Raw genomic sequence first — 21,476 nt, 5'->3', positions numbered from 1 at the left:
CTGTGTGTGTTTACAGTGCGTGCATAAATTCTCTCAGTTTTGAGCAGCTATGGGTGTACTTCACATATTCCATGCCCACTATCCCATTTCAGACTGTATCAGAAAGGCTAAAACCCATGAGGTTCCCTGTTCACTCCTTCATTTTCCTTAACATTAATTTATTCAGTTTTACCATTCATTCCTTAACACATCTTTTCCATTAACTTAGTTTTCTAAGTTCTATATATTTATTCCTTGATCATTCTTCCATCTATCCATCCATAACTCCATTCATTCATTCATGAATTGCCTGCTGTATGTCATGTTATGTTGGACTTAGAGAAAGCCACATTGCAGACCCTTATGTTAATTAAACTGCTATATACATGCACATTTCTCTGCTAGATTTTAAGTCACTCTTGTTAAGTATCCTGGGATGGCTTATCATTCTAGACTAGTTCCTTTTGCTTCATTTGAAACTTGACATGGCACTATACATTCAAGTCCTGCTTCTTTATGAAACACCCCTTAGTTGGTAACTTCATACATTTTTTCTGATCAGTCTCTTGGCCTCCCAGTTTGCCTCTTATTCTCTAGCTTTGTTCTGACACCAGAGTCTGATGTTGATATTGCCCAAAGGACCCACAACCAAAAGTTAAATCCTGTAAAACCAGCCAATTTTTCAGTCTTTGTCATTTTCTTTACTTGGACAAAAAAGCTGAGAAGTCTTTTTTCCACTATTAACATTAAACATTCATAAAGATCCCAAGACCGAGTCTCACTTAGAACCTAGGTCTAGATTACATCTCAGTCTGTCCTATAGGTGTATCTGAAATTTTAGGATGGTCCAATTTAACTCTGATTCAGCAAACAAGGAGAGCAACTTACAAGGAAAAGAATCCATTTTAGGGAGCCTCTCTCATCTCTGAGTTTATCAAGTCATTTCAAATGAATATTTTCTCAGCTCTCTTTATTTTTTAAATATTTATTGTTTATTTATTTAGATCATGAGCAGGGGAAGGGCAGAGGGAGAGAGGGAGAGAGACAATCTCAAGCAGGTTCTGCATTGTCAGCACAGAGCCTGACACAGGGCTCCAACTCTCAAACCGTGAGATAATGACCAAGAGTCAGAGGCTTAACTGACTAGCCACCCAGGACTTCTGTGTATTGTGTTTGTATTTGTTCATAAAACAGTCATCACACATACCTTTTTTATAGGTGAGGAACTAAGAAACATAAAAGTTGGGTAACTTTCTCAAGATCGTAGAGATAGTAGGAGTCAGTTGGAATTTGGGCTCAGGAACTTTGCATACATTGTCATATCCTGCCCAAGGGAAGGGGTATCTTGGGTCACTCCTTGGAGAAGGAGCCATATAACATATAATACAGAGTACTGAAAGTCTTGTTGGATTCACATCTATTTAATTTTTAAAATGTTAGTTAATTGAATAAATGCTGGGGTTGGTGGATTATTGAGAAGGAGAAGAGAGAGAGGTCCAGCGTTTCTTTTATTCACCATATGTGGGGATGTTCTGCATGACCAAATGTGGGTGGGATGGGGTAGGAATTTGTATACTCAGTGGTAAATACATCAGGGTATAAAGACCCTGGATGTCTAGTTTCACACCTGGGCTGCAGAGGAGGGATGAATGTAGGAGAGAGCTGGGAAGGAACTTTTTGAATCCAGACATTTTTCCTCAAACCTGGTCAGACATCTGCCCCTGTCTCTGTGTGCTTCACATCATCAATATTTACTGGGGTCACAGGGAGTTAGTAAAACCTCAAAATGAACTCTTATAGTATCTGTGGTTTGGCGTCCTAGAAGAAAAGGGTTTCCTCAGAGTTGCCATTATCTATTATCTGCTCTGATGTATGGTCTAGTCTACTCTGATCTACTCTGGTGTACTTGCTACTATCCCCATCCACCTTGACCTTTATACTTCCACCTGCCGGTCCCAGAGTTCACTGAACTGCTAGAGCCCAGGCCAGAGCAGAATTTGAAGCCAGGGTGCAAGACCTGCCAGATCCTCATGCTCAACATAACTCGCTGAGGACAGAGAGTTCTTGTCATGTAGCTGGATAGGACACAGGCCCCCAACGTATGGAAAAGTGATTTCTGGGTCAGAAAGCCCCTTCTCCAGCAAATAGAAAGCTAATGAGAAGATAGGAAAAGAAGGCTGGATTAGGAGAGGGAACATAGGGGCCAGGAAAGAGAGAGGAGAAACTTGAGAGCAGTCAGGGTGGACATTACCAATTTCCAGGCTTTGTGCGATTCAGGCTTCCTGCCGCTTTGGTCTTTTCATGATGAGATCTCATCGGGACTGGGATGGTCTCTGTGCCCATGGAAACAAATATTTCTGTGGCCTAGTTACAGGAAAGGCAATCAGTCTTTTTATTTATTTATTTTTCCTGTTGGAAGTCACAGGGAGAGCAGAAAATTGATTATACCAGAGCTAGTTATTCTTAAAGGTAGAAGCTTCAAGACCAGCATCTTCAGAGTTCTGTCTTGTTCCTGCTTTTCTCCTACTCAATATGTGGTAAGACTATCAAATCCTCAACAAAAATGGAAGAGCTTCCCTCCAGTGGTCGTAGGCTGAACCACACAGGCATCTTTCTATTTAATGTCCTCTCTGATTCTAAAGCCTGTCATAAGAGAGTCTGGGAAGTGAGTGATTCTCATATAAAACCCTTGAGAAGAGTATATATAGATTAGGCCATCAGTAATTGGCAAACTGAGCCTGGCAACCTAGGAGATGAAGGAGCCAATGTCCTTTATTCCCTGAAGTCATAGCTTGAAGTCCAATTCTAAACTTATTAACTAGACAAGTTGGAATTTGCAAAAGCTTCAGATGATTCTCCTTGTTATGGTCTTTTGGGACTTCTGTGTTGATGTCATGGCCTAGCATGAAATCACTCTTTCCAAATACAGCACCTTGGAGTACTGAATATTTCGTGCTGAAAGAATTTGACAAATGGCAGGTGCAGGAAGGAGCTTCTGATCTTCCTCTGATGCAGATCATGAAACTCTCATGTAAGAAGTGCCCTCTCTATACCTGGAGGAAAAGGGCATCCTTATTTCTTTTTTTTCCTATTTTTTTTCTTAAATAGTTTATTGTCAAGTTGGTTTCCATATAATACCCAGTGCTCATCTCAGCAAGTACCCTCCTCCATGCCATCACCCCATCAGCCCTCAGTTTGTTCTCAGCATTCAAGAGTCTCTCATGATTTGCCTCCATCCCTCTCCCCCACTATTTTTCCCCGTCTTCTCCCCTATGGTCCTTTGTTAAGTTCCTCCTAATCCTCCTATACGTGCAAACATATGGTATCTGTCCTTCTCTGCCTGACTTATTTCACTCAGCATAACACCCTCAAGTTCCATCCATGTTGCTACACATGGCCAGATTTCATTCTTTCTCATTGCCATGTAGTATTCCATTGTATAGATAAACCACATCTTCTTGACCCATTCATCAGTTGATGGACACTTAGGCTCTTTCCATGTTTTGGCTATTGTTGAGAGTGCTGCTATGAACATTGGGGTACATGTGCCCCTATGCATCAGCATTTCTGTATCCCTCAGGTAAATTCCTAGCAGTGCTACTGCTGGGTCTTAGGGGAGTTCTATTGTTAATTTTTTGAGGAACCTCCACACTGTTTTCCAGAGGGGCTGCACCCATTTACATTCCCACCAACAGTGTAGGAGGGTGCCCATTTCTCCACATCCTCGAAGGGCATCCTTATTTCTAAAGGTGAAGGGACACAGAGAGGAATCTGAACAGACCTTGTGAATTACCCACCCCCAATCTCCTCACTCGCATTTATTATACTTAGCTTACCTTTGTCTTATCCCATCTTTCCATGACTTTCTAGTCTTTTCATAAAAATGTGCAAGTTTGTACCTTTTGATCAACATGTTCCCATTGTGAGGTGTTAGCTAATCTCTGGTGGTAATCAAATTGCAGTATATATCTAAAACAAACAGGGGCACCTGGGTGGCTCAGTTGGTTAAGTGTCTGATTCTTGATATTAGCTCAGGTCGTGATGTTGCGGTTGTGGGACTGAGCTGCGTGTTGGGCTCTGCGCTGAGCATGGAGCCTGCTTAAGATTCTCTCTCTCCTTCTCTCTGCCCCTCCCCTGCTCACTGTCTCACCCAAAATAAATAGACATTTAAAAACAAATTTCAGTGTATATTATATCAATAGATTATATACTTTAAATTTAGACAATGTTACATTTCAATTCTATCTCAGTAAACCTGGGAAAATATCCCACGTAAGTTTAACTGTTTCTTCTGGTCTTCATTTTTTAATGAAGATTCCCATGTCACACAAAACTTAAAGAAATTGGTATGGGTTGTAATGAGCACCAGGTGTTGTAAGTGCTGAAACACTAAATTTGACACCTGAAACTACTATTACACTGTATGTTAACTCACTGGAATTTAACTAAAAACTTGAAAAAGAGAAATAATTTGTATGCTTTCCTCTTGTTTATTAGTCTTTTGTTCTAGGAGTCCCAGTCATGAACTTAAAAGGGTAGAAGGAAAAAATATTTTTCCTCCCTACAGGTATACATATTCTGACTTTAGAAACCTTGAATTCATACTGTGTTTAAGGAATGAGTAAGCTTTTTTTCTTTGAATCTTAAGAAATGCTATTCTTGAGAATTCAAGAAGAGGGAAACAGAAAATAATGAACACAGTTACAACACAATCCCCTTGTTTTAATCACTATACTCTTCCCTACCTGTTAGGAATTTTTTCAAACATCCAAATTAAGGTATAAAATGAAGCAATGTATTATAAATATTGCCTTCTATTTTAGCATGCTAGGTAAGATTCTTTTAAAAGACTAGAGTTTTAGAACAAACAATATTGTTATTTAAATATATTATTCGTTACAATTATAACAGCACTCCAGCCAGTGTTAAGGGTTAATTTAAGGGTCAGGGCACCTAGGTGGCTCAGTTGGTTGAGCAACTGACTCTTGATTTTCAGCTCTGGTCATGATCCTGGGGTTATGGGATTGAGCTCTGCATCAGGTTCCACAAGAAGCATGGAGCCTGCTTGAGATTCTCTCTCTCTCTCTCTCTCTCTCTCTCTCTCTCTCTCTCTTTCTCTCACTTGCTCGCTCTCGATCTCTCTCTCTATCACCCTCAGTTCCCCTCTGGTGCTCTCTTACTCCCACTCTCACTCTCTCTCAAAAAAAAAAAAAAAAAAACTCAACTAAAGAAAAGAGTTAATTTAAGGGTTAGCGAATTAACACACTCCTTGCTTGCTCGCTTAAGTCCCTTGATCAGTAACAAAACTAATTTACTTTGAGATTTGCAGACCACTGGCTTTGAGGAGTAAAAGACCAGAATTTCCCCAGGTTACAGCAGCCAGCAAGTCTGTTTGAAATCTTGCAGGCTTTCCAATTAGCCAGCCTAGTAGCAATCTTTTAGCAAAATGTTTTTCTTTCAAAGGTCACACAAATGACCGACCTCCCTTTGGGCATCTGTAGACCCTGCCCTCCTTTGCAGAAAGAATGGAGTACTCTTGCATCAGCACGCCTGGGTACCAAGGAACTAGACCTTCTTGCACAAGCCTCCTCTGGGCACAAGGAACTAGAACATCTTGCACAACCTCCGAGCACCGAGATAGCTCTGTAGCTGCATCATCGAGTCTGCAGGTAGTAAAGAAATGTCACAGAGCAGAGCACTCCTGGGACTGATTAAACCCCTTTCAAAATCTCTGGGCCAGGCAGAAACCTTGGAGTTGGCCTTTGACAAGAGTTCGCCTTCCCCAAAGGTGACCAGCCTCCTGAATAAAGCTCATATTCCCCTTCAGTCAAAAGTTGTTTCTTGAGTATGAATTGGCCTTTAAAGGATGGGCAGTCAAACATGGGTTTTGGTCACACAGTTACTATTGGGTACAGTTATAATATTAAATGTATATTTAATGCTCATTAAATGTGTGTGTGTGTGTGTGTGTGTGTATGTTTAAAAAGAAAATGACAGGCTCTAAATGGCATCACTTAGCTTAAGGTCCCAAGTCAGTAAACCAAGATTTAATACTGAATCTAGCTGCAGTTTCAACCCCTCAGAAATGTAACCTTTAACCAGTCAACAGGGGAATTTCCTGCTCAGCACTAGGAAATTTACTGAAGGACATTTTAGGTTTCCCCTTAGGAGAGCAATCTTGCCTAAAACAATGGATTTTTTGCTAATAATTTCCTTTTACCCACTTCCTCTCTACCTTTAAAAGCTTTCCATTTGGAGCTCCCCTTGACTTGGCAGATGGGATGCCAACTGATTCATAAATCAATTAATAAAGCCAATTGGATATTTCAATTTACTTGATTTTTGCACACATCAAATACACATTACACATACACATATCAAAGCACATTAAAGTTACTGAATAAAAACAAATCTGATGTCCTCAGGGAGTGAGGTGTGGTAACTTAGAGAAAATGTTTTGAATATGCAGTTTGTTTTCAGAAGGAGGTTATAAAACATTTTCCTGGGGTGCCTGGGTGACTCGGTCAGTTAAGCATTTGACTTTGGCTCAGGTCATGATCACAGAGTATGTGGGTTTGAGCCCCACATTGAGCTGTGTGCTGACAGCTCGGAGTCTGCTTCAGATTCTGTGTCTTCCTCTCTCTCTGCCCCTCCCCAGCTCGCACATGCGCTCTCGCTCTCTCTCTTTAAAATAAATAAATATTTTTAAAAAACCATTTTCTTTGCACTGTATGCCTGAGGAAGTGATCTCTTCCATGCACATGTGTACTCTTTTCAAAATTTTGTTAATACATTAACTCTTACTATGCTTTTGTGAGCTGCGAGAGGTAGTCATGAATACCTGCAGGTTCCTTAGTAGTTCTATGTTACCTCTCTGCCGAGGCTGTTATAAAATATTGTTATTTTGGACACTAATGCAGTTAAGACAGACTGTTTCTAGTACTCAAGCAAGAAACAAAACAGGAGAACAGATTGAAAATGAAACAAAATGTTGAAATGGGCTGAAACATGTTTACCTTATCTGAAAACCTAAAGTTTGATAATTGTAGAGTGAAAGAAAATGTTTTACAAGAGGGATTGATAAGTGACTAAACTGGCTGTGACAAATATCCTTTAGGTGGAAAGCCCGCGGAGTTCTGCGGGGGCAGCCTGAGGGCGCCAAGACATAAAGAGGTGGGAGATGTGCAGAGACAGAAGGATCACAGACAGGCCTTTCGGTCCTCCCAAGTGGAAAGAGGTCATCATAAGCCTTGTGTAGGAACTTATGTCTGTATTTCAGTTTGTTTCATTCATTCATTCATTCAGAGAGTGCATGTGAGCAAGTGGTGTACAGGACAGAGTTGAGAGACAGAGAGAGACAGAGAGAGACAGAGAGAGACAGACAGAGAGGCAGAGAGAGAATCTCAGGTTGATGACGCAGAGCCTGACCCGGGGCTTGATCCCAGGAACTGTGAGATCATGACCTGAGCTGAAACCAAGAATCATTACTTAACCGACAGAGCCACCCAGGTGCCCCTAGTTTCATCCTGGGCCAAAGTCTTTCTTCATTATCAGTCCCAGGCATTGACGCAGTGAATTCCCTTTATCCATACATATTCTGGGACAAAGAGATGTTTTACATTTGACAGGTTCTCAAGGATCTCCTCTCCAGGATGACTCCTTCCGTATCTCTACGAAGCAATATTTGCTCTGCCCACTTGTCTGCCATCTCCCACCCTTCCCTCTCTCCGTCCACTTCATTCTAGCTTTAATCACTTTTTGGGCCAGTCTTGTGGTAGGAGTGTTATGCTTATATGTTTACTTGGTGTGAAAGGCAGGATTCTAAAGATGGCCTTTCAAGGTTCCCAATCTCTTGTTATTCAAACACAAATCAGAGACTGCTGTGAAGGGATTTGGTAGATGTAATTAAAGCCCCAGATCCGCTGACCTTAAAATAGGAGATTATACAGGTGAGTTTAATCTAATCACAGGAGCCTTTTAGAAGCAGAGTTTTCTCCAGATGGAAGCAGAAGGGGAAATGAGAGATTTGGGGTGTGAGAAGCAGGTGATACACTATTTTGAAAATGGAGAGGGCCCTGTGAGGAGTGAAGGGGCCTTGATAATATCAGGAGGGAATGCTCCCCAGTGGGCAGCTAGCAAGGAAATGGGGACCTCAGACCTACAGTTTCAAGGAGCTGAATTCTGCCAAGAACCTGAATGAGCTTAGAAGCAGATTCTTCTCCAGAGCCTGTGGATAAGAGCCCAACTCACCCAGCAGCTTGATTTCTGTCATGTGAGACCCTAAACAGAGAACCCAGTGGAGTCTGCCCAAATTTCTGACCTAGAGAACTGGAAGGTAATAAATGGGTGTTATTTCAATGTGCTACAGTTTTGGTAACTTATGATGACAATTATAGAAAGCAATAGAGAAGTAGTATACCTGGTAAGTTGTGACTTGCCTCTGTAGGCCACATTTTTCTTTCCACCCATTTTCAGACGTTTTACCACCACCCATTCATCATCCTTTCCTCCACCTCATAAAGCTCAAGTCTTTGTTTTGCCTTTCTCAGAGATCCAGGATTTTTGTTGCCTGTAAAATCTTTCCCCAGGCACATTAATTCAAATTACACATTCAGGACACAAAATATTTCAGGGTCCTTCCCAATTAGAATGATTTTCAAAATGTGAATCATGACTTGACATGTCATTAACTAAATCTATGAAGCTGAGGTTTTCTGACATATGTGCTCTGTGTCTGAATAGGATTGATTCTGAGCCATGGCAAGCAAAATAGCTTCCAGCACTTTCCTTGGTAATTTTTAAAAAGGGAGGACCAGCAATGTATATTGCAATTGTGACAAAATCGTAAATCAAGAACTTAATGTCAATCATGAGATTTCTTGCTGCAGTTCTGTTTCTTTCACGTTACAGCTCTTCAGTGCTGAGACATTGTAAATATTTTATCGTCATTCTCCTCACAGCTGCTTTCACCTCCTTGTTCTTCCAGCTGTAGATGAGTGGATTCAGCAGGGGCGTGATCACACTGTACTGTATGGAGAGGATCAGCTCCAGAGGTGAACCTGAGGTTGGCATGAGATAGCGAAGAATGGCTGAACCATAGAACAGGCTCACTGTGGTGAGGTGGGAGGAGCAGGTGGAGAAGGCCTTGCTTCTGCCTGAGGTGGAGCTGATGCTCAGGATGGTGGAGACGATGCGAACATAAGAGAAGAAGATCAGGAGGCAGGTCCCAATGGCATGCAGGAGGGCAGAGCAGAGTAGCATCATAGTGTTGGTGGAGACATCAGAGCAAGAGAGAGGGAAGAGGGAAGGCAGCTCACAAGAGTAGTGGTGGATGGTTTGAACATCACAGAAGTCCATATTCAAAGCCAGGAGGATGTTTATGAGTGCATCCAGAAAGGCCACAACCCAAGAGCCCCACACCAGCCTCTCACATAGTTGTTTACTCATCACCTGTCCATAGAGCAGAGGGTGGCAGATGGCGGCATAGCGGTCATAGGCCATCACTGTGAGCAGGAAAGCCTCAATCCCTGTTGTGGCAAACACAAAGAATACCTGAGCCAGGCAGGCCTCTACTGAGATGGCTTTCCTCTGAGACAGGAGGTTCTCCAGCAGCTTGGGCACAGTGACAGAAGAATAGAAGAGGTCTTGGAAGGAGAGATGGCTGAGGAAGAAGTACATGGGTGTGTGGAGGTTAGAGTCTGTATGGATCACAAGTATTATCAGCAGGTTCCCCAGCAGAGTCAGAAGGTAAATCATCAGGAACAGAACAAAGAGCAGAGCCTCGACATGGGGATCAGCAGACAGCCCGAGGAGAATGAACTCTGTGATGCGGCTGTGATTCCCTAAGGCCATTTATGGTCACTGTTCTTTTGAGAAAAATTAGGAAGAAAATTAACATTTCTTCTTCCCATTAACAGTTTGCAGAAGGTATTGTTCTTTGTTATTTATTCCCTGTATATCCCTTCCTGCCTGGTCTGATCTTTATTTTCATAGCTCTGATATCTGTCTTCAATGGTTCTATGGAGTCCTTCTCCTCCCTGGCTCTCTGCGGTGCTGCCTCTGTGCTCCGGATCAGCCCCATTGGACTTTTTCCTAATAGGGCTAATACGTGGGGGTATGAGCAACTAGGCAGACCTACTGGAGAGCTGTCCCATGACTAAATTACACCATCCTGAAGCTGGGCCCTTGTATTCCACAGTAGTTACCATCTTTCAGGAATTCCAGCAGATGTCCTGGAGAGGCTGATGCAGATCTCTGCTCACCTCTATTACCTGGTTTTTACTCCCTTCAAAAACCCTCCAGTGGTTCATTAACTGATTAATGATAGCAAAGTTGTGTTTGCGTAGCCGCTTTTCTTGTACAAATGACTTCCGCACATGTTTTCCACTGTGAGTGTGTTTGTACAGGAGATGGTGAGGGGAGAGACTGAACTCATTTCACAGGTGAGAAGCCTAGTGATCCTAGAACTTGTCTAGGTCCCCACACTGATCGTTCTTTGAACAGCAAGGAATTAAATCTGCCACATATGATTGCAAAACAAGAACTCATCTATTATATGACCTGCTTAGAGAAAAAGCTGAACTCCCTAGTTTGGATTTCAAAGTATTAATCACCCAGAGTTCTCTAGATGCTCTGCTGCTGAGGGCAGTAGGCGTTTCTTATTCCCCATCGCTCTTGTTTCCTCTGATTTGATTTAGGTTGACATATTTTGTTTTCTACTAATTGATTTACATCTTATTTACCTTGAAATTCCCACCTTATTTACCATCTTTTCCATGAGTTCTTCTTTGATTATTTTCTTCTCTGTTCTCACATAAATCTCTGGGAAAATTATCACAAATCATATTTTTCAGATTATGAAAATAAAACTGAGTACACAAATGCAGGATTCTAATTAATCTCTTTCTACTCTAGGATCTTAAAACCTTGTCTGCTTCCCTTTTCTGTATAACAATTCATCAACACATTGTAAGTGTTGTCATTATTTGTATTACTAACTTGCTTTATCATCTAGTGATTACTGTGAGTGTTGTTTCCTGTGTTTACAGTGAGAGTGCAGTTTCAAAGGAGGGCAGGAATTATTTTCTAACCTGTCTCCCAATCAGTATGTAATGGATCTTAAATAAATCATTGTTAAGTAAGTAAACACAAAAATTAATAAATTTGATCAGATTATGTAGTAAAAACTCTTGGAGATTATCTCTAAGTCCAGAAGGTCAACTTCAGGTTGTAGTCAAGGGCAAAGCAATAAAAGTAACTGGAATTAGAAGAGAAAGGAAAGAGGTGGAATATTTCTCTCCTATTTGCTGTAATAGACTGACAGAGGGATTATTCCTTCTGAAATCACTAATACCTACAGATACCAGCTTCATAGTGATCACCCCACACTTTGCTTATTTAAGCATCCATCCATCTATCCATAATGTTATTGAACAAAAATTTTTGAATCTCTGTTCACTCTAAGGCACTGTGTTGTACATGCAGTTGAAGACAATTCTCCACTGTACTTTTGTTAACTGTTGTGTAAATGCACATACCTGAGTATTATTGAGGTGTGACAATCCATCCCCCTCACCTATTTCCTCCTTATCAGGTGCAACCTATGGTTGCAAATTCATACTCAGCTTTTCTTGAGATCTTCCTGAGTGCTTTGCTACTCATTAGAGTAGTCTAATCTGCCTTTTGAACTCCAAATCTTTCCTGGGTACTTTTTGTGTCTACTACACAAGTCTAATCATAGGACTTGCAATAAAAGGTATAATCTTGCTCAGAAGTAAAATGTCCTAGTCCTTGAACTTTCTCTCCACCCTCCCCCATCCCTGCTACTATATCTATCAAGTATACACCTCCCAAATTTTGTGCCCTTATTTAGAATGTGTTTCTGAATTACCTATGAATTCTGTCTAGTGTGTAATCTGTAGTCCTAGGGGTTGGGCCAAACCAATGAAGATTCAGCAATGAAGAATTGCTACTTGCAAAAGTTAGTTTTATCTTTGAGTCCGTACAACTCTTACTAATTTTTTGACACATTACATATCTCACGTTGAAAAAAAAATCTGTTATTTAAACTTACTCAGCAAAAATGCCAATAAATTTTATAAATCATAGTTTGGGTCTTTTAAAAACTAGCAACATGATCAAACAACAATACTAAATCTGAGTGTATGAGCTGTTAACTTATAGTTTGTTTTAATGTTTAGCTTAAAATAAAACTAAAACCAACCACATGCTAATATGTTGTCACAAAAGGTTCTCAGAAATGCCCTTTTCCTCACTATGTATCAGTATTTTTCTGTTTCTTCACTGAGGTATAGAATGCAGCCATACTAAGTGTCAAGGTCTTTATTCTAAACTGCCCTATCCTGTTCATTTCAGGAATTGTATTGAATGGAAGACTGATGATATATATTATCCTCTAGCAAGTTCATAACATTCTTTTGAAAGTGAACGACTTCTCTGGATTTTGCACTAACAAAATAACACTGTGAACAAAATGCACTCTTGACTGAACATTTTTAAGAATTTGGAATTTAGTATCTGAATTAGAGAAATTGGTCCAATTCTTCTATGCTTACTCTCTAATATAGACCTGGCTATAAGGACCAATTCTTAGCATGAAAATGCTCTGGCATCTACAGAGCATATTAGAGAAGCTGTTCATTATGGATCCAAAACCTGAAAACTTTTATCCTGGAATGAAAGCACTACAGTCTATTAGCGAGACAGTTACATCATGTGACTTTATGACCCATCTCACTCTAGGCTCAAAGCATAGACCTGACAAATGATACCTTCTTTCAAAGAAGGACAATGTATTTATGTTAATCTTTAAGAAAATGATAAGATGCTAATACCAAACTCTTCCCACTTACCTCCCAGAAGAAACACAGTGAATTCAATTTGGTCCAAAGTTTGAGTGAATGATTCCAGATCTAAAAATGGTTGTAAATGTAGAGAATTATGGGGTAGTTCCAGAGAAGGTAGAGGTAGGAAGAGCAGTCCAAGACTTTCTTCAAGACTGTTTACCAATTTTCCTTGAACTGCACACAGAACAAACAAAAATTCATTTAGCATTTGACATCTTTTTTCTAAAGACCATCTTATCAGAAGTAGAATATAAAATTGAAATCAAGTATCATCATAAATAATCACTATCTTCCTTTCTACTGTAATTTCACCACTGAAGATTGCTTTTACCAAAGTGAGTTTGTGTCCAAAGTAAAATTAGTTTTGGTAAGCGTTGCACATTGAGATAGTTCTCAAGTATCAAGTCTTTAGGTCTAATGATACCACCAGTGTTTTTCAAGGTGACTAGTGGTAGTTAAGGACCAATAATCAAAGTGTGAGACTTACTTCAATAGGTGCCTGATACTTGCGTGGTATAGTTCAACTTAGAAAATATTGAGGTCTTAATTGATAAGTGAGGCTGGGAGGAGAGAAAGCTGAAATTCTCCAGTACTTATAGAAGGGGACTGATGATCAGAATAAATTGTTATAAATAGGTATCCCACTATTCTTTACATTAATTATTTTAGCAGGGATCAGATTAGGAATGGGTAATAATAGAGAAATGAATTCTCTGCACAAATAGGATTGAGTACCTGGGAAAAGAGAGTGCATCTTAGGGCACCAGTATTTTCTGCTAAAATTCAAGGATTCCCTTTCCCAATGATTAACATTATTCATTGAGTAAACACTGACCTCCTCATTACCTAATAGGAGAACTTGAGGACAAAGGCCCACTAGAAAATAATAAGAAATATAGATACATGTTGGGGAGCATTGATATACAATGGTTTCTCTGCTATGTGGAATGTGAGTTTAGAAAGTGAAAAGAGGTGTTTCAGAGATCCAGGGAGAGAAGACCTGATGAGAGGTATTAATAAAAGTATAAAGTGACTGGAAAGGATTTGGGAAAACTATCAGAAAAATTAGAGAAAATATTACCATGCTCCTGTATTTTCTGGTACTGAAGACATTTTGTAGTTCTTTTTCTAGGTAGAACTTATCTGAAGTTCTAAGAATTTATATTTTAATGAAATAACTCTAGGAAGACTAGCAATTTTTTTATTCTTCTAGCTGGGAGTCACAGTGAGGACAGGAAGACAGACTGTCCTAGATTTAGATCGTCCGGAAGTCTTGGTCATCCACGTCTCCACTGGCCATAGTGAAAAGATTCTCGAATCCTCAATAAGTGCAATTTGGTGAGAGATTTCTCTCAGATGGTCTCAGGCCCAGCTACTTGGTGTCTCTTCATTTAGTTTTCTCTGTGACTAAATATTGTGTTCAAAAGAGTAGGTCTCAGCTCTAACTTCTAGAAAAGCAATTATAGTTCATGCAGTTAGTTTATTGGTTGGCTGAGCCTGGGAGCTCAAGAGAAAGATGAAGTGACAGACTTTATTCCCTGGAGTTAGAGCCTGAAGCCAAGATTACACGAGTTAATTGGGGAAGTTGCATTTTGTAAATTCTGCAGGAGATTATCTGAGATATTGGCTTCAGAATGTGACTTAGAAATCTTACTGGAAACTTGAGTGAGAACTCTGAGTGTCTGGTGTTTTTTCTGTACTTTCCTCCCTCCCTTCCTTCCTTCTTGCTTTTTCAGCTTCATTGAGCTATAATTGAAAAATAAAATTTTATATATTTAAAGTGTACAGTGTGATTATTTGACATATTTTTGCTTTGTGACATGATTACCACAATCAGATTATTAGCACATCTATCACCTTACATAGTTATGTGTCTGTGTCTATGTGTGGTGAAAATGCTTAAGGTCTATTCTCAGCAAATTTCAAGCACACAACAGAATATTATTAATTATAGTTATCATGATGTACATTAGATCCCCAGAGTTTATTCATCCTATAACTGAAGGCTTGCACCCTTTGGCCATCTTCTCATCTCCTCTATCTCCCAGACCCTGGTGACCACCGTTTACCATTCTATTCTTTGTTTCTATGCATTCAGTTTTAAGTAATTAATTAATGTTAAAGATTCCACATATTAGTGAGATCATAAAGTGTTTGTCTTTATCTATGGCTAGTTTCACTTAGTATAATGTCCTCCAGATTCATCTGTGTTGTTGCAAATGGCAGGATCTCCTTTTTCACTGTATGTATTCAATTACATATATATACCACATCTTTATCCATTCAGCCATTGATGGATGCTTAAGTTGTTCCAATGTTTGCCATTGTGAATAATACTGTAATGAACATGGGAGTACAGATATCTCTTTGAGATACTAACTTTCTTTCCTTTGGATATATGACCAAAACGGAATTCCTGGATCATATGGTAGTTTTATTTTTAATTTTTTGAGGAACCTCTATACTGTTTCCTATAATTGTGGTACCAGTCACATTCCTACAGTGTCCCAAAGGTTCCCTTTTCTCCACATCTTTGCCAACACATATCTGTTTTCTTTTTGATAATTTCCATTCTAACAGGTGTGAGGAAGTACCTCATTGTAGTTTGATATGCATTTTCCTAATAATTAGTGATGTTGAACATTTTTTTCATGTACCTGTTGCCTTTTGAATGTCTTTGGAAAAATGTCTGTTCAGGTGATTTGCCCATTTTTTAAATTGGATTATATTTTATTTGTTGAGTCGGATAAGTTCCGATATTTGTGATATTAACTCCATGACAGTTATATGGTTTGCAAATACTTCTCTGATTCTGTAGGTTTCCTTTTCTTTTTGTTGGTTGTCTCTTTTGATGTACAGGATTTCCACTTGTTTATTTTTGCTTTAATGTTTATACTTTTGGTGTCCTATCAAAAAAAATAACTGCCAAGAGCAAATCACAGGGCTTTATCCTTATATTTTCTTTTTTAAATTAATTTAAAAAATATTTATATTGAGACAGTGGGTGTGTGTGAGAGAGAGATTGTAAGCAAGGAATGGGGCAGAGAGAGAGGGAGACACAGAATCTGAAGCAGACTCCAGGCTCTGAGCTGTCAGCACAGAGCCTGATGTGGGGCTCAAACCCATGAACCGCAAGATCATGATCTGAGCTGAAGTCGGATGCGTAACTGAGTCACTCAGGTGCCCCAATCCCTATGTTTTCTTCTAGGAGTTTTACGGTTACAGGTTGTATGGTCTTATGTTTAAGTCCTTAATCTATTTCAAGTAGTTTTTGTAAGTGATGGAAGATAGGAGTTTAGTTTCATTCTTTTGCATGTGGATATCCAGTTTTCCCAACACAATTTATCAGAGGCTATCCTTTCTATATTGTGTGATCTTGTGCCCTTGCAAAGTTTGGTTGACTATATATACATGTGTTGGTTTCTGGACTCTTGATTCCATTCCATTGGTCTATTTTTTATGCCGATATCATACTATTTTAATTTCTATAGCTTTGCTATATAGTTTGAAATTAGGAAATATAATGCCTCCACTTTTGTTTTTCTTTCTCAAGATTGCTGTGATTGTGTGGAATCTTTTATGGTTCCATACAAATTTTAGGGTTTAAGAAATCTATTCCTGTGAAAAATGCCATTGGAATTTTGATAGGGATTGCGCTGAATTTCTAGATGATTTTTCATGTTCCTTGATGTCTTGTGTTGTTATCTTTGCATTTGAAGACTCAGTCACCTCCTCTAGTCTCTACTGCCTGGCTTCAGGAGAGAAATACCTTCTGTTGGCCTTCTAGGTATTTTGAGTTTTTTTCCGAGTTTTTCCTATGGATACAACTATTCTATGCTTCTTGCTTCCTCCTAGGCAGAGTTCTTAATATTATTTGCCTTTTCTTGATCCTGCGAAGCCAGGGTGGGTACCAACAGCCTCCTGTTTGCTTTCCCTAGGGCAGTGCTGAATGGCCAAGTATGTACGCTTTTTCTCAGTCCTATAGAGTTGTGTCATTTTTCTACATTTTCTCACTAGCTGTCTACAAAGGCTTATATTTATTGTCATTGGGGGCCACACAGGTTGACAGCTACAGGGTGGTAGGGTATGTGGGTGAGGCACCTGGAATGTTGGGGATGCCCATGGGCCAGGTGGGGGGATCCACAGGTGAGGTATCAGCAGCAGCTCATAGGCTGTCTTCTTGGTGGTATCTGTGAAGTGGTTAGTGGGACGCGTGTCTCTATGATGTTCTCTGAGAGTAACTGGTTGCTGTTCTCCAACGCCCTTCATTCCTAGTCAGGTAGCACATCTTAGTATTCTGGAGGAGCCAAGAAAGAAGTTGGCCTCTTTCTTATCCCGTACAGCTGGGGAAGCCTGTTCTCCGCTCTCTGAGATATTGTAAACCTTTTTGCAACATTCTTTTGAGAGCTGTTTTTACTTCCTTGTTCTTCAAGCTGTAGACAAGGGGATTCACTAGAGGAGTGACGACACTGTACTGTATGGAAAAAATTAACTCCAGTGGGGAACTTAAGGTTGGCATGAGATAGCGAAGAAAAGCAGATCCATAGAAGAAACTCACAGCAGTGAGGTGGGAGGAGCAGGTGGAGAAGGCCTTGCTTCTGCCTGAGGTGGAGCTGATGCTCAGGATGGTGGAGACAATCCGGGCACAGGAGAAGCAGACCAGGAGTAAGGTTCCAGAGGCATGAGTGGTGGCAGAACACACCAAGACTGTAAAGTTGGTGGAGATGTCAGAGCAAGACAGAGAGAGTAGAGGTGGCAGTTCGCAGCTGAAGTGGGGTATGACATGAGCCTCACAGAAGTCTAAACGGCAAGCCCTGAGGATGTTAATGAGAGCATCCAGAAAGCCCAGTCCCCATGAGACCCATACCAGACCCCCACACAACTGTTTACTCATCATCTAGTCACAGAGCAGGGGATAGCAGACGGCAATATAGCAGTCATAGGCCATGGCAGAGAGCACAAAACCTTCAATCCCTGCAATGGAAAACACAAAAAATGCCTGAGTGAGGCAGCCTTCTATGGATACTGATTTCTTCTGAGACAGGAGATTCTCCAGCATCTTGGGCACAGTGACTGAAGTTAAACAAAGATCCAGGAAGGAGAGGTGACTCAAGAAGGAATACATTGGGGTGTGGAGATGTGAATCAGTCATAATCACCATCATCATCATCAGGTTCCCCATGATGGTCAGGAGGTAAATTTCCAGGAAGAGCACAAAGAGGAGAACTTGGATGTGAGGGTCAGCAGAGAGTCCAAGGAGGATGAATTCTGTGGTGGTGCTGTGGTTTCCTGAGACCATGACAGAAGATCTTCCACTGGAATGAAAGCATAAAGAAGCATGAAATATTCACCTTTTTGTGCCACCTCAGAATCTCTACTTTTATTCTATGCATGCACATCTTCAGGGTGCTCATCTTTTACATGGATTTTTTTTAAATGTTTTATTTATTTCTAGGAGAGAGAGAGAGAGACAGCGTGAGCAGGGGAGGGTCAGAGAGAGAGGGAGTCACAGACTGAAACAGGCTCCAGGCTCTGAGCTGGCAGTCAGCACAGAGCCCAACGCGNAAACAGGCTCCAGGCTCTGAGCTGGCAGTCAGCACAGAGCCCAACGCGGGGCTCAAACCCACGAACCGCGAGATCATGACCTAAGTGAAAGTCGGATGCTTAACCGACTAAGCCACCCAGGCGCCCCTTACATGGATTTTTAAAACATCTACTCTTCCTCCCTCCCCAGAATTCTTCCCTCACTTGATTGCCAACTGCACAGCTCCCGAACTTTGAACCAGACCATTAGTGCTCTTGTGGCTCCTCTCTCACAAATAGCTCTGGAGGCCTTTATATAATTTTTCAGTTTAGCCTATGACTGATCAGTTTCATCTCCTTGAACTGTCCTTTGATTTTACCCTACAATACTACTGGTCAAACTATATCCAATGCACTTCATGGAGAAGTGATTCTAATTGTCTCTGGTTTCTTGAGTCACACAGTCTTTCACTATCCATTCAAAAGTTTGTAATAGTTCAATATTACTTTATAATAACATGCTATATTTATTGTATTTCTACTCTTAATGTGTCTCCCTCTAGTATGTCTGGTTATTTAATTCAAAGGGCAATTTTGAAATGTATGTGTGTGTGAGTATGCATGTGGTGGAGAATGGGGTTAAGAAAAGAGATTTCTAGGAGTGACTGAGTGGCTCAGTTGGTTGAGCATCTAACTCCTGATTTTGGCTCAGGTCATGATCTCATGGTTAGTGGGTTCCAGCCCTGCACTGGGCTCTGTGCTGACAGTGCAAAGCCTGCTTGGGATTCTCTCTCTCCCTCTCTCTCTCTGCCCCTACCCTGTTCCTGCCTCCTTTCTCCCTCTCGAAAATAAATAAACATTAAAAAAAAGAACAGAGATTTCTAATCTATATTTTTAAGATTAGGCTTCCCCCACCCCAAAAACTCAGATTCATAAGACTTGTGCAGTTCCTCAATATGAACAGTCAGGATTTGCATCTACTCTATATGAGCCTATGACCAAAACTTTAATTCTACAGTGCTCCTGAATAATGATAAACTTCTCTAGTTTGCATCTAAAGATTATTCAGTTTTTGAAGTAATTTCTCTACCTGCAGAGAACCTGTTTTACTTGGTCTTTTCTGGGTATTTTAAGCATTGCACAGGTGGTTCTGTTACCTCCGTGCTACAGAATCAGGCACCAGCTGGTCAGATCAGACTTGCCCTGGTGCCCTCATTACTTTTCTATCCTCTGTCTTGACTTCAGCCAAGACTCTGTTGAAAATTTTTTCAAATCTTGACCTAAATCCTACCGATTTTTCCATCTCACCTTAATTTCTGTTTCTTCCATTATATATCTTTTAATTACCTTCTTCCCTGCCTGGATGGATTATGGAAAATAATGACCCCTATTATTTCATTGGTACCAATTATATCTAGATATTATGAAACATATACCTTTCTCTACTTGGAGATCTCAACAAGACTTGGGGGGCTGCATATTTCACATTTTAGAGTAAGGAAATTGAATCTGAAAATGCATTGGTAACTTCTGGTGTTGAGAGGATTAGTGGATATGCTTTATATCCCTCCCAAGTCTATGAAGCTTCCATATCTGTGCTTTTTACACTCTGACTGGCTGACATTCATTTGCTTAAGCACATCTACTTCTCTCCATTCTGTGTTCTTTTTTGCCCCTTACTCTCTGAACTGTTTTGGGCCTTCACTTGGATATCTATCTTACCCTGGCTTTTAGTAGGATGTATGAGTAGTATTTCTTTTTTTCTCCAAATGTGTTGCTTGTTTATGGAGAATAGATTTGGTATTTAATCATCCATATTATCTTAAATCCTGAACATACAGCAGAATGAAGGCAATAATGGGTCCTCAGGATTTGTTAAATGTAGAAAGAATGAAAGAATAAAGCAAATATGACATATGTGCTTTGTTAAAGGAATATCCCCAGCTTTAATTCTGACTTTAGAAATAAACAAAACTTGAGGCACCTGGGTGGCTCAGTCAGATAAGCATTGACTTTGGCTCAGGTCATGATCTCACGGTTCGTGAGTTGGAGCCCTGCACTGGGCTTTGTGCTGACACCTTGGAGCTCAGAGCCTGGCGCCTGCTTCAGATTCTGTCTCCTCCTCTCTCTGCTCCTACTCCCAACCCCCTCATGCCCTGTCTGTAAAGTAAATAAACATTAAAAAATTAAATAAAAACTTCAGGATGACTGGGAAGTGGTGGAGAAAGGTTGCAAAAGCTGAAGACTTATCTTTTGTTGTAATAATTGGTACCTAAAGATTCCTTCCCCCAGGGAACAGCTCATTCTTACTAGCTAATTTCTGTCTATGCTGGCAGGGTGGCTTAAAACCGTGACATTTATGTATACACTCCATTATCCACCCTGTCTGTCAATTCAGTCATGTATCCATCTATGTTTCTGTTCAATCATTTATTCATTAATGTATCAGTTCTCTCATTCATCTAATTATTCAAAATATTATGGATTTGCTTTGTGCAAGGCCTCCTACTTATAATAGATTGGCCAAACAACCTTACTTAATGTTTGTTGAACTGTTGTGTGAATACACTTATTTGTACTGCTTTTCCAGTCATATATTTCTAGCATTCAGAGCGGAGTTCTTGTGCTGGTTAATTTGTTTTTCATACCCAACTTGAAACCTCAGACTCTGCCTTTGTGAGTCCTCTTTTCTGGTATGTAACCGCTTATAGTAATCTTGACCTGTCACCCAGGATTCTGAATCAACTCTGAATTTCCCAGCTTTCATCTGGGGTATTTCACCACAGTGTCACATTATTCTCGCCCAGACAACTCACGAGAACAGATTCTATTCCTGTGGGGTCAGCTAATGCTCTGCTTTTCCTTTGTATTCTTCTTTATTTCTTTTTAAGTTTATGTATTTATTTATTTTGGGAGAGGGAGAGATAGGGAGACAGGGAGAGAGAGAGAGAGGGTGAGCTTGTAAGGAGAGGAGGGGCAGAGATAGAAGGAGAGAGAGAGAATCCCAGGCCTGCTCTGCACTGTTAGCTCAGAGCCCAATGCCGGGCTCAATCTCATGATCTGTGAGGTCATGACCTGAGCTGAAACCAAGAGTCAGTTGCTTAACCA

At 40.4% G+C, this 21,476-nt stretch overlaps 2 protein-coding genes across 2 annotated transcripts; both read right to left on the bottom strand.

Annotated features, from left to right (window-relative positions):
* Positions 1–8,883: 8,883 nt before the first annotated feature.
* On the bottom strand, positions 8,884–9,831 carry LOC120223024 (olfactory receptor 8S1-like). The gene has a single exon (XM_039221087.1). It carries the CDS (start codon positions 9,829–9,831, stop codon positions 8,884–8,886), a length of 948 nt encoding a protein of 315 aa, XP_039077018.1.
* A 7,344-nt stretch (positions 9,832–17,175) lies between these two features.
* LOC120222994 (olfactory receptor 8S1-like) lies at positions 17,176–18,144 on the bottom strand. Its single transcript, XM_039221048.1, is given in 1 exon segment — positions 17,176–18,144. A coding segment is annotated over 1 exon segment (969 nt).
* Positions 18,145–21,476: the final 3,332 nt, after the last annotated feature.

The sequence above is a fragment of the Hyaena hyaena genome, unplaced genomic scaffold (genome assembly GCF_003009895.1).
Source record: "Hyaena hyaena isolate Hyena2069 unplaced genomic scaffold, ASM300989v1 scaffold_936, whole genome shotgun sequence".
NCBI lineage: Eukaryota > Metazoa > Chordata > Mammalia > Carnivora > Hyaenidae > Hyaena > Hyaena hyaena.
Note: the sequence above shows the minus strand (reverse complement) of the source record. Positions and strands in the feature narration are given on the sequence as shown.